Here is a 13,094-nt window from a genome sequence, read left to right on the forward strand (position 1 = left end):
CATTCTCTCAGACACACGGGCCAGTTCCAGGCCAATTTTCGGAGCAGTTTGCGTTCACTCTCTTATTTTTGGCCGAATTTTTCTGCTTCATTTTTCTCTTCCTCCTCCTCCTCCCAATCGTTTCTCCTTTTTCGTCAGCAGCTCTAAACATTTATCAGCCCGCCGGGGTCTTACCGAAATAGTTTCCAGGTGTCTGGAAATGGAAGAAGAACAATGATTGTTATCAGTTATTTTTATTTTTTTGTATGGTGTCGGGTTGAAATTCCGCATGGCGGGGAACAATTTCATAGAAATTTTTCATTACCAACAACAAGAATATTGTAAAAATATCGAAATCGCATGAGTTGTAGCACATTTTTGATGCAGGCGACCCTACGAAGACCTACGAAAATTTTATAACAAACATTTTTATTAGCCTAATAATCATCAAGCTGAAACAACAAATCAACCTGTCTTTTCTCAAAGCTCAAAAACATTTATAGCTATTTATAGTTGCAGTGGAACGCTTTTGCAGGTGTGATGGCACACCAACCTTCTCCCTCTCTGTCCTTGTTGCCGCATTGCTCTGGCAAACGCACACTCCCCGAGAAAATGCAGTCGGAATCAGCATTATGTGTACACAACACCCCCTTCCACTAAAATATGATACACTGATACCTAATACAAAACCAAACGAAAGGAAAAGAGAATGTTGAGGGAGGGGGAGATTTTCATGCTCGCTTAAACTGTGAAATACACGGGGAGTTAAACGATGAAAGTTGCGCTAGAATCTGGCAGAGAGAGAGAGAGAGAGAGACAGGAAGGAAGGAAGGAAACGAAGCGGCAGCGAATCGCGGTAGAAGACAGAGGGTATGAAGGGATGCGGGGAAGAAAAACAATAGGCTGGATAATTGGATGAAATTACTAGTGGAGTTATACACCGAAGAAACTAAATCTGCTGATGACTGTGCATATACTAGGTCGAAAGCGCATTTTAACTCATTTTTCTCTTATCCATTGGCTTTTGTTTCGGCAGTGAAATGGGAGATATGCAAAACGTTGAGTAGTTATGATGGCCATATAGTAGAGCTACTTCAGAAATCAATATCTCTCACCTAGGTATAAATGCACATGATGGACATTTTCAAGTAATAAAAAATACCTCAATACTGGCAATTTGTCAACAACTAAATGAGAGGAAGGAGAGAGATTTGCAGATGCCGTTGGCCATTTTATCAATTGATTCAACCAATTTTTTGCATTAATTTAATGGAGTTTTAATCTTTTTCATTCTTCCTTCGCCGTATGACGTCCCCTTGAACTTTAACTTGAGACCGAAACTACTTTATTTCTGCTACTCTCAAATCAATGGAATTTTTCGCCTAAAGGGCGACTTAAACTATAGGCGTACTAGTTTAACAATTCACCCTGTTTCAAATAGGAACAAGGAAAATTTATTGTCTCGACGACTTTCAATTCAACTGATAGTCTCATATTTCTACGTGAATGCCCTCAATGATTGGCTCTTGGGTTTGAAATTTTACTCGGTGAGTGCTAGCCCGTCGGGATATGAAAAACTCGGCGATTACCCTTAGGACAGACGACGTTTTCTACTAGAGTGCCTCGAGGAATTTTTCATGAAAAATTTATGCCCACCTGAAGAATCATCGCTTTTCTCCCTACATTGCACTATTTTTTTTTAGCCAACTTGTTTCACACCGCCAAAATATTAGTCCAGGTGAGAGATATTCTACGTATGGAAAATTGTTTTTCGTCCTATTTTAATCATCAAAATTCTCTGGAAATGATGAAGATTTCTTTCGATTACTTATCGTTGATGGAACAAGTTGAAAATATTAATATTAAGTATTATTTGTTGATCCAAATAATTTCACTATTCAAATAAATAGTACACAATTTTTTTAAACCATTCCATGTCAATGTCATCTCAAATATTAAAGACAGAACAAATTAATGAAACTCCCCGATCATCTCCATAATTCAAATTTTCAAGACTCGATTAATCCTCTCCCGCAAATTGTCTTACTCTGTTTCAGAAATACGTGAGCGAGGTATCAACAGTCCGAGATTGCGTAAACAGCTGCGTGGAGAAGGGTGAGTCTTGACATTTGCCACAAAATCCCCTGGGGTTGAGTTATATCAGTGATGGTATAAGTTTGATGGATTGAAAGAAATTTGACAAGACGAGTCGAAGAAACGAGAGTGGGAATCTGACTCTGCCCTATAGCTACCTTTCACGTGGAGATCCTATGGGATATACTGGGATATACTATGATAGGCAGTAGTAGTAGTAGTAATATAAGGGAATAACAGGATGTACGAGTGAATAAAAAGCCCGGGATTTTTGCGAGGTGCTTTTGACGTTGCTGAGATGGTATATAAGGGAGGGGGGATGATTCCGCTCCACACAGTCATATCCTCAAAATAGAGTAGGCGTGTGGGTGTTTGCATTGCTACAACTTCCATGCTTCCATGCATGTGTAGTTGAGGCATCGGACGGAGGACATTTGGAACACGCTATCTCCCTTCCGTCTCTCCCTCCAGTCCTCTTCTTCGATCCAATGAGAGAGGGAGAGGGCGGCTCGGGCCACAGCACTGGATAAACAAATTCTCCTATTTACATAGCAAACTTCAGAATCGATGGGTCCATTCTATCAATTTTTTTTCCACTCCGTTGTAATGTTTCTTTCCCCCTTTTTGTGGATTCTTGGACGGGGAAAAAGTTTGTAACGTCTCGACACCCAATCTCTGTTTTCATGTAAAAGTCCATACAGTTGTGCTAAGCTAAATTACTTTTTTTTTTTGCAAGATATTGAATGGGTGATCGAGGTCAGAGGAAAGGGGATGAGTTGAGCATGGGATGAATTAGTTTATGAAAAATTCACAACACAGTACCTGAGGTTCGATGAATTTTATTATTTTATGAGTGGATGGGTGTAGCACTAGAGAATTTGGAAATAGTGCATGTGATAGGTGCTTATTGGGCTTATTGGGCATTCTATTATAGTAGGGAGGAGAAGGGTAGTTTCACTTATGAAAAATGAATGAGTAAACGTGTTGAGATGCAGCATTATATATGCATGGTTGATAATGCGAAAACAATTTCTCTTTGTTTTACTTTCTGATATAATAGAGAATGCATGACTTTGAAATGCAGCAATTTGCGGAAGCAATTTAAAAGCTTGTTTGGGAATAATTAAAGGTAACTCGTGGGTTGAGACAACTGGTCATTTATTATCCTTCCAGGTAATGAGAAAATTTTTTTCAAAGACAGCCAAAAACAATTCACTATGAGTGTGTGCTTTTCTTTTTCTTTCTCTTTTTTTTTTCCATTTTTGGAGAAAATTTCTCTGGCCTTTTAACGAAAGCACTTTCGCAGGAAAATCTCTCCTCTATACAACTATCTTAATTTGAGAGAATTATTTTCTTATGCATGAGGAATAGCGTTTAAAGGTTAGTGCCACCTGAGTGTACTCAGTCTTAATTATCACGGGTATGAAATATGTGATTTAAACGTAACTTCAGACTTTACCCTCATTTCTATTTTTTTAAATGAAAGAAAACGAAAATTAAGAGAAAAAAAATAATAGCATTTTTTAATCAACTCCAGAATACATTTTGCAACCATTTTACTCTCACAAAGTTGAACAGTTTTACATCAACAATTTAAGATCACGTAGTCGATGTTGAACTTTTGCCCGGGTTTGTGGCTCACTAAAAGCCTGAAAGCATTTCTGCATTTTTACACCGTTTTGAGGATAAAAATATTTGTCACCGTATCCATTACTACCATTTCCCCAGTAACTCAGCACTATGAATAATGGATTCAATGACACCTTTGTTCCACTGCAGTAAAACCAAGAATGAAAAATAATTTCCTTTTCCCAAACAGCTTGCATGCTTGCTTGAAAACGTGGCCACGTGAAAAAGTTATGCTTTGCAAAAGCCAAGGAGCTTAACCCAATGACATTATTGGTGATTTATGAGCTTGTCAAAAAGGGTCACGAGATGAACAATTTCTTTTGTATAATTTAATATCACCTTAGCACAATTGACTGGATAATTTATTCCTTTTTACCTCTGATATTTGGGAAAATTATTGAATTGGTCCGAGTGATTAAAGCTCAACGGTTATTAAATTGCACTCGTGTAAAGTGAAATATCCGGCGGGAATTCCAGTTGGCGCTTTTACCACATCAACTTCTCCCATAGCCATTCCCTCAAGTCGTTTGGCCAACTTGTCTCACATGGAATCATCACAAAGGTGGCCGGGCTCAGCGGTTATTTAACGATTCTGGATTCTAGAAATGTACACCAGTGGTAGTGTGCGTAATAGCTCTCAATTGCCGACGATCGTATGACAATTTGAGAACAGATGGTTCGGTGAACAAATGAATTTTACTTATTCACTCAATGCTCCACTAGTCCTCGTTTCTGACTATAGATAAATTTCTTGTCCTTCGTTAGGAGAACGAGGAATTTCAACGGATTCTGCCTGATGAAAATGCATGAAATTTAACTGGCTTGTAAATGACATGTGCATCTCATAATTTCATACATTGCATCAACGAATTAAAAAATAACTCGAAATTATTATCATTTCCATAATTTTTATCAATCTTCCTTCCACAGATGAGAAAATTTTCTGCAGAGAAATGTCACCAAAAATTTGAAGAAAAAATTTTATGTAAAAAAAAACAAATGAAACAAAATGAAAAAATCATGAATGAATGAATAGCTTAGTTTCTCAGTGAAAAAAAAAATTAAGAAAAAAATATTGTAGAAAAGAGTGAGTGGTTGGTAGTACCAGGTGATGGAGGGGCTTAAAATAATCCATGAATAGGGTTCGAAAACTCGAGTGCATAACTTTTTTGGCAACCGTCACAATAACTCTTGGAAAGCAATTTCCCTCTCTCTCTCTCTCTCTCTCTCTCTCTCTCTCTCTCTCTCTCTTACCAATTACATGAAAAAGAAATATTAGTACTTGGGAAATGAAAAAAATAGATTTAGAGAGGTCGAGGGGTCATGGGCATTCAGAGAGGCACCATCAGAATCGAAAGAGAGTCTATTGGATCGTCGTGGGGAGCGGAGCAGAAGCAGAAGCAGATGCTTTTGATCCCTCTCACTGGTTTATTCTCCAAAAATGTTGGGAGGATAAAACGAACCTCATCGATTTCTGATTACCAGAGGACGCAAAGAGAGTGAGAGAGTGCTACTATCTACATTTTCTCCTGCACTTTGGCTTCATCGTGCCCCTTTTTTTCCACTCCCTATTTTTTGTCCCTCTATTGGCCTGACGCCGGTCAAAGCGCCACATGAAATTCCCCCATTATTCTCAATAAAGTTAGTGAGCCAAAACAAATCGGGTTAGAAAGAGTGCGAGTCCATTCAAAGAAATAGAATAGGAGTAGAATGCTAAATGCGTTGGAAAAAAATCTTTAAAATAGTTTCCATATTGGCATAATTTCACATTTATAATTAAATGCCAAGGAACTCATGTTGACATATTCTTTTCAAATCCTTCAATTAGGTATATATTGCTCATCATTTTTCAGAGGTTTGGGGCACGCGCACGTACTGCTGCCAAAACGATGGATGCAATCGCGGTGGCCCCAGCTTATGCAGTGGCACGGCACTCTGGCTGACAGCAATTGTCCTGAGCCTTCTCATTGCTGGTCAACTCCATGGCTAATGAAAATCCCATTTAAATAACATTCCGTCTTTTCGACATTCACGCAGCCATAAAAATCACAAGAAAATAATGGAAATTTTTACTTCTCAATTGGACAAATAATTAACTAATTTCATTTTGATCAACAATCATACTATGCAAAGATTTCTGTCTCAATTGCGAGTGAAAATTTCCTGTCCTTGTAATTATATAATTTCCAAGAATTTTTCAGTGCGATAATTGGATTTGCAATCCTCCCTCTTTTTTCACTTTTCATTATTTTTTTTTCTGCTAGTGCAGAGAGACGATTTATTTTTCCCCCGGCGTATATGAGGTTCGTATGTATCCATTTATTATCCTCATGCCATTTTTACCGCCATTCCTCTTCGTTTGCTGCTCGAGTTGAGGGAAAGACGTTTAACGGAAAAAAGATAGAAAGGAAAAAGAAATAATGCATGAATACATATACACATTTGACCGATATATTCCAGTTTTACATGCACAACCACTTCTCCCCCGATACGACTGCCGGGCGAATCAGTGCAGTGCGAACCGAGCAATAAGAGGTAAAGACTTGGTTTGCAGAGAAAAAAAAATACATATATATGTATATATTGTTTTTTTTTTCGTCGATTCCACAATCATATAAACTACCTATTGAGCTCTCGGTATTCATAAATATTATACAAAAAAAAAAATATTGTTATCGTTACGATTACCAAATGCTATTTAATTAACTAGTCATTATACTACCTACAGTAACGGAAGGAAAGACAATTGTTATCACAAGTATCATTGGGCACACGTAATCAAAACTCAAACAAAATTGACTATATTAATTAATCATTATGGGATAATCAACTTTTAGTGCATTCAAAGTGAATTAAAACTATGGAGATTGAATAAAATTAATATCATTGAACATGAATTATTATCATTATTATTATTGCTTGGATAGAAATTACCAATATGCTCGATTTTTAAAATAATAAATTAATTAAAGAGAGTAATAAGCCAATAACACTTATGCTGTAACATTAAAATATAGTTTCAAGTCGATTGTCATGGATAGTTGGCGTACTGGAAGCTCGCTTGTGATAGTATAAACTATTGTTAATCAAATTTTATTGAAGAATATCAAAAGTTATTATCGAATGAGTGAGATTAATTTACTTGAGAGCCAGAGCGCGTATTTTATAAATGTAGAAAAATTTACTCGAGTCTGTGTGGGAGAGGGAAATCAATTAATATTATTATTTAATGTCGAATTTTCTCTCGGAAAAAGGAAAAATTTGGAAAACTGCAAATGATCTCCTCTCCACACAATAATTCAAATTCTATTTGGTATTTCTTCATAATTCTACATATTAAAGAGAAAAAAAAAGCGTCAACGGACCGTAGTAGCATTTTCATCCATTTTCTTTTCTCTATTATTATATCCTCGAATAAATACGGTCCGCCAAATAATTGCCACACAAAACAAAATAAAGAAATGAAAACGGACGTGATAATAACGCGATTCGAAATAGTACAAAGATACAATAAACTAATAAACAGGATAGAAAAGAAGAGCATTGAACAAAGACGATCAAAGGAAAACGGAAAGTAACGAGTTGATCACTGAATTTGTGAAAGAGAGAACAAAATCATTGTGAAACAAGAGGAGAAGACTCACTATTCTCTGCTTGTACTTGCCGGCTGAGTCAGGTAAATCTCCGGCCTTGATGGTTAGTAGAATATCAGCGACGACGAGATTTCAATACAAAATGTATCGCAAAAAATTGTACATTTATAATAGAGAGCCGCAATAAAAAAAAGATGGATCCGTTAAAATAATCGATAAGCATTTTTATCTCTCATCCCTTTTTATCTATTTGACTCGAAAAATCATGAATATTTTACTCTGCGAAATGAAAAAAACATTGAATATCATTCAGTATCAGTGAAGAAGAAACATATGCCAAGACACTTGTTTTAGAATTAGTACGCTCTGCTGTCTATGAAATTTGTCACAGAGCATGCTGATTCTTTGACAAGTACCACTGGCTAAATACGTCAGTGATGAAGTGATGAATGAAGGTGGTTTTATTGTTGGAAAAGAGACAGTAGGAAATCAATACATGTAAATACGTGTCAAATCATGGCAAAATAATGACAAGAGAGTTGCAGAGAAGAGTAGGTTGAGAGAAATGTCGAAACGTTGACATCTTTATCTTTATTTTCATCATTACATCTGTAGAAACGATGAAAAAATTCAATGTTCCAATCTCGGCCATTTTATTTGTCGTTAAAAATTCTAGAAATAATAAAGACATCCATCCTCAACATTCTATTCATTCATTTTATTATTTATACATATTCCATTATTCATGGCAAAACATGTAATCTTCCGAAGAGTTCATTTATTTATAAATCAATTTTTACAATGAAGAAAAAAAATCAATTACTGTTGTCCCAATTATTCCAGTACCTAGACGAATGTCATGACTAAAAAAAAGATGTCGATGCATTGGGAGTGCATACACGGATAAATCGAGGAGGGCAGCATTGGGGGGCGTCAATTAATTGATACTTTAGAGGGGGCTGGAGAGTAATTCCTCTTGTCAATTCTGGTTCTGTAAGAATAAGAGAAATAAAGTGTGAGAAATTTTTAGATCTTGCGATTGAGCACGTTTACTTCTTTTGTTGAATTTCTATTCAAGTTTTGAGTGCAATCGAGTCCATTTTTACCTCAAGTAATGAAAAATGGAGAATGGAGAATAATTATTTATCTTTCATTTGTTGAAAAAAGAAAAAAGAAAAAAGAAAAAAGAAAAAAGAAGGAAAAAATGTTGAAATGATCAACTCAACATTGATCATTAATAAATTGAAAGAAAGTATTGAAAACTGACCTTAGAATCCCCACTGCCGAGAAACACGAGTCCTATTGCACCGGCATACGCCATGAGTGTATCAGCTGCCTGCTGTGTTTCCAATAGTATTCTAGTCTCATTCATCCAATCTCTAGCAATAGACCTCGATGCACCCTTCAACAGATTCATGTACTTGAGAGTCATCTTGAAGTCTCCACGATCCAGCCAATACCTGTGCCATTTCAATTCGTATATAACTTAAATTTCATTTACTCTTTACCTGAATCAAGATAAATGATGACTCTTTACCTAGCACGATCTAATACATCGTATGTATCCAGCTTACTGACGTCAATGGGCTCGTCCGATAGTTCACTCTTCGATATCGGACTTATCGCTTTAACTAAAAGGAAACTCTGGAGGTAGCTGAGCAAATATATCGGGAGGGAGGCGCCTTCCGCAGGTACTAGGGCAAGACGTCTTGCCATGTGTTCCACCTGAAATTAATCATTCATCAATCAACGTCAACAGCAATTTATTTTCCCGTAAATCATCGTCAAAAGATGGTTTGAATTGTGCACACTAGTAGAAAACAAGTTTAACCCCAATTCTTCGTTACTAAGGAGACCATTATTTTCCATAGAATACAAAATTGAGTAATGTCTCTAAGTTTGTAATGAATTTTCTTCTCTCAACAGTTACGAAAGTGTCTACGATCAGTGAATCCGCTCAAATACATATATTTATTAGCTTTTATGGGGAAATTAGAAATTAAAATTTAGAGGGTTTACTGCTAAAATTAAACTAAATTGTACAATAGTTCATTAATTTGTGACCATTATGAATTACATTTTTCAAACAAAAAATTTTTGCCCTAATTGCCCTAATTGAGGAATAAGATACTTGATAAAAGACCTTTAAAAAACGCTCTCTGAGTGCATCCTCAGGGAAAACTCCCCGCTTAACAGCCTCCTCAGGTATTCCCTCAAGTGTCGCCTTAACCAGTGCATCGTCCTTGGCTATAAAAATCCACAAAATGCCACAAAAAACATGTCATTTTATTCTTTTTTTTTTTTACTTATGCTTACGTGCAACTTTGGAAACTGCATTTATTTCAGCCTCAAGCGGTCTCACTGGTTTGTCACTTGGGGCTCCTGGAGGTGCAACTTTTATGGCTCTACCCAGGGCTTGACATGCGGCCCATAGCATTTGGGCGTCGCAGGCTCCTTTTTCCTCACTCAGACGAACTTCAGCATGAAATTTAAAATAAATATCAATGTTCGTCCGGAGCAATTAAATTCGGTATGATGAATAGGCGGGATTATTAAATTGAACAAATAACTTGTTAAAAATTCAATAGAAAAATCCTTGCAATCCTTTTATCCTCTTTTAATGTCATAAAATTAAATGGCCCTTGATACGTTAATGAAAAACATTAAATAGAGAAGGGAGAAGAGGCTTGATTGAGGTACTTACGTTTGAGTGCCTCATCCAGTCCTCGCAATCTGCCAACAATCACTGCCAGCTGGCTTTTATACTTGATGGACGTTTCTTCAGCCTGCTCACTCGCGGCACGATTTATCAGCCTCTGTGTCTCCTTTTCCTTAATCTCGAGGACCTCCTTCAGGTGGTCGGCATTCACCTGCGCTTGGAGCTTCAGTTGCCGACGGATTTCTTCTTCAAATGATTTGCGTTCAGCCAACAACTAACAATATAATTATGATTTATTGAAACGATATTCTCTCTCTCTCAGTCAACAAGTTGAATATGAGGGGGGCCTGTCAAGAGCCCTCCCCCCCCTTACCTTTTTCTCAAACTCTTGAGTAAGGATTCTCTTCTCCTTATTGACCTCACGACAGACGAGTTCATTCAATTTCTCCTCTGAAGCTAAATCTCCACTGGATTTCAAAGCAGCTTTTAATCTCGCACTATCAACGCTCTAGAAAGAGTAAGAAATGAGTCAAACGGTGGATAAAAAAAAAAAAACTCAAGTGTCCAACATTTTCCAAGACTTTCAAAGTGTTGACTTTGTTTGCGTACCTCCAACTTGTCCAACTCCTTCTGCAAATAATTCACCCTATTATACATGTGAAGGACAAAGATATCAAACGCCTCCTCATTAACGCTGAAATTTTTGTCGTGAATATTGATGTTTGGAAATAATATTTGCAACTCCTCGTTGAAATTTTCTCTAGCTGTTTTCACTTTATTCCAGTATCTCTCGGTAATGTTGGCAGAGCGCTCTTCGGCGTCGTACTTGTTTTTGGCGGCGTCGACATCGTCGATTATTTTTTTGACGTTTCGACGGGCAGCGGCTTTCACAACGGATGGGGCATCGAATTGGGGATCGTCAACTATGGTAGCGAGACGCTTAAGGTTTTGGATGGCTTCGGTGGCGCTTCTTTCCGCCTCTTGGGTTGCACTTTTTCTTTTTTCCGTTGCTTCTTTCAATCTGGAACAATTACAAGCTTTGTTTTTAGCAAGAAAAAACAAGTCCTCCTGTTATGTGAGCACAATATATTTCTCACCTTTGCCAAATAGGAGCTCCAATATTAGCAGGGGCACCGCTGCCACCCTCCACAACTTTGACAACATCCTGATTATATTGATGAATGGCATTAGTAGCCTCCTGATAGGCAGTAATGGCTTTGGTGGCTGCCTCTCCACAAAAAGCCTCGAGTTCCACGAGATTGTTTGGCTTCAACTCCTCGGGAACTTGTTTCTTGGGGGGAGAGGGCTTCTCCACCACTGCGCGGACAATCAAATTATTTCAAACCCTTCTCTTTCTGAGATGGAATGGAGTTTTCATGATGATTCAACATAGTTTTGAGTGCTTTTATATAATACACCATTACCCACCGACTTGGATTTTCTCTCCTTTGTCCTTACTCTGGCGGATTTCAGCGTATGGATCGTTAACTGGTGGCTCTTTTGTTATTACCAATGGCTCGAATGATGGCTTCGGAGCTGTGCATTCAGAGTCATTAGCAGTCATTATTAACAAAAAATGAAAAATGGTGAAATGAAAAACAACGAAACGGAACGAATCAATGAGACTTGACAAGAGATTAGTTATTTGAAAAATTTCTTCAGACAACTTCAGAAAAGCAATTCACATAAATCAATTCACATTATTGGACAACAGTACAAAAATAGAATTTCATTATTTTACAAATGTCTAAAATATACTGAGTAAAAACTCATTTAAAGTTTAATTTTACTATCAACTTGAGAAAAATTTTCGCCATAAATGAAATATATTCACAAGTGGAATAGCATGTTTTTAGTTATTAAAGGATGGAAGAGGATAAGGATAAGAGGGTAAGGATCTCACGTGTGTAGTTTTCACAGTTAGCACATGGTATTTCCTTCTGACCTGCTTTATTATCATCTTTCCTCTTCTCTATTTTTGCTTTTCCATCGCCAAAAACTCCTCCAATAACACTGAACAAAAAAAATATACATTGCATCAGTAAAGTGCATAGCCGTCTTGTGTTGATAAAAAAAAATGATAATTTCATCAAATTCATTCACCTATGTTTCAAATTGTCGAAAAATTCACACACTTGATCGAAATACGATCCCTCCTCCTGAAAAATGACCTTGATGGTTTTATCAGTGCCTGGGATCCACTCCTCTAGCTGCGACCTGATATCTGAATTGTTTTTCGCTAGTGCCAAAATTCCCACTGTTCCCAGGGTTATCGAGCCCAGAAGTAAAATCCCTTTTCTCCCAGACTTGCCACTGAAAAGTAAAATTATCATCATATGATTAGAAAATTATTCAACTCCAATTGAAGAATAAATGTATGCCATTATATACCTTGGTGGTACCCCTGACGAGTAGCCAGCCCTCGCTTGTGCCACAATCACCCTAACATCCCTCTGTCCCCTGAAAGCCCATCAACAGAATCCAGTAAAAACACCCTCATCCCCAAGGTCAATAAGAGGATAAACCCTGAATCAACTCACTCTATTGCTTGCCTCCTCCACGGCTGAACATCCCTGCACCTGGTGGCTGCATAAAATCTCGAGTAACCATATTTATTAATCTAAAAGTAAGCAAACACATTCATTTGATTTTGATTTAAAAAAAAAAAACCCCTCTATCCTCGTGAGTCTTACTTATGTAAGACTAACGAATGCACACTCAAAGTGTCAACACCTCACAATTACTTTTAATAGAATTATTACTGATCAACATATTTCACATACAATACAAACACATTACGCGATGATAACTGTCTGTGACAACTTGATCACCAAGTCATGACAGAAAATAGAATGATCCTCAAGGTTTCATTTCACTTGTAATTCTTTTGGATAGTATTTTATACGATAATAATTGTCAGATATGAATAATGATAATTGTGCATTAATCTTGTTAAAATTTTATGACTCACTTTAATTATCCGATTGTGTGGGTTTGACGAAAATTTAATGCCAATTCGGAACATGCTTTCGGCCGTTGAGGCGGCACAAACGAAACAGCCCTAGAGGTTAAATATCGGGATGAATGATTACAGTATATTTCAATATTAACAGATTGTTGAGACTGGCGGAATGCAATGG

The 13,094-nt window shown here is 37.1% G+C and overlaps 2 protein-coding genes across 2 annotated transcripts in view; one reads left to right on the forward strand and one right to left on the reverse strand.

The window, feature by feature from the left end:
* LOC107036798 overlaps positions 1–7,646 on the forward strand; it is a 21,712-nt gene extending 14,066 nt beyond the window's left edge. Inside the window, exons 4-5 of the mRNA XM_015254982.1 lie at positions 2,037–2,094; positions 5,556–7,646. Coding sequence (XP_015110468.1) covers positions 2,037–2,094; positions 5,556–5,692 — 195 coding nt within the window. The 3' untranslated portion in view covers positions 5,693–7,646. The remainder of the gene's footprint in view (positions 1–2,036; positions 2,095–5,555) is intronic.
* A 343-nt stretch (positions 7,647–7,989) lies between these two features.
* Positions 7,990–13,074, reverse strand: LOC107036790 (MICOS complex subunit Mic60). Its single transcript, XM_015254970.2, has 15 exons — positions 12,926–13,074; positions 12,495–12,574; positions 12,346–12,414; positions 12,058–12,267; positions 11,900–11,967; positions 11,383–11,490; positions 11,052–11,271; positions 10,564–10,975; positions 10,328–10,462; positions 10,000–10,228; positions 9,612–9,770; positions 9,439–9,542; positions 8,833–9,020; positions 8,563–8,755; positions 7,990–8,286 (listed from the first exon to the last, which is right to left on the reverse strand). Exons 1-15 carry the CDS (start codon positions 12,977–12,979, stop codon positions 8,275–8,277), a joined length of 2,241 nt encoding a protein of 746 aa, XP_015110456.1. The 5' UTR covers positions 12,980–13,074; the 3' UTR covers positions 7,990–8,274.
* Between the last annotated feature and the right edge of the window lie 20 nt (positions 13,075–13,094).

Source organism: Diachasma alloeum, unplaced genomic scaffold, assembly GCF_001412515.2.
Source record: "Diachasma alloeum isolate Michigan unplaced genomic scaffold, Dall2.0 Dall_scaffold_00211, whole genome shotgun sequence".
Taxonomy (NCBI): Eukaryota; Metazoa; Arthropoda; class Insecta; order Hymenoptera; family Braconidae; genus Diachasma; species Diachasma alloeum.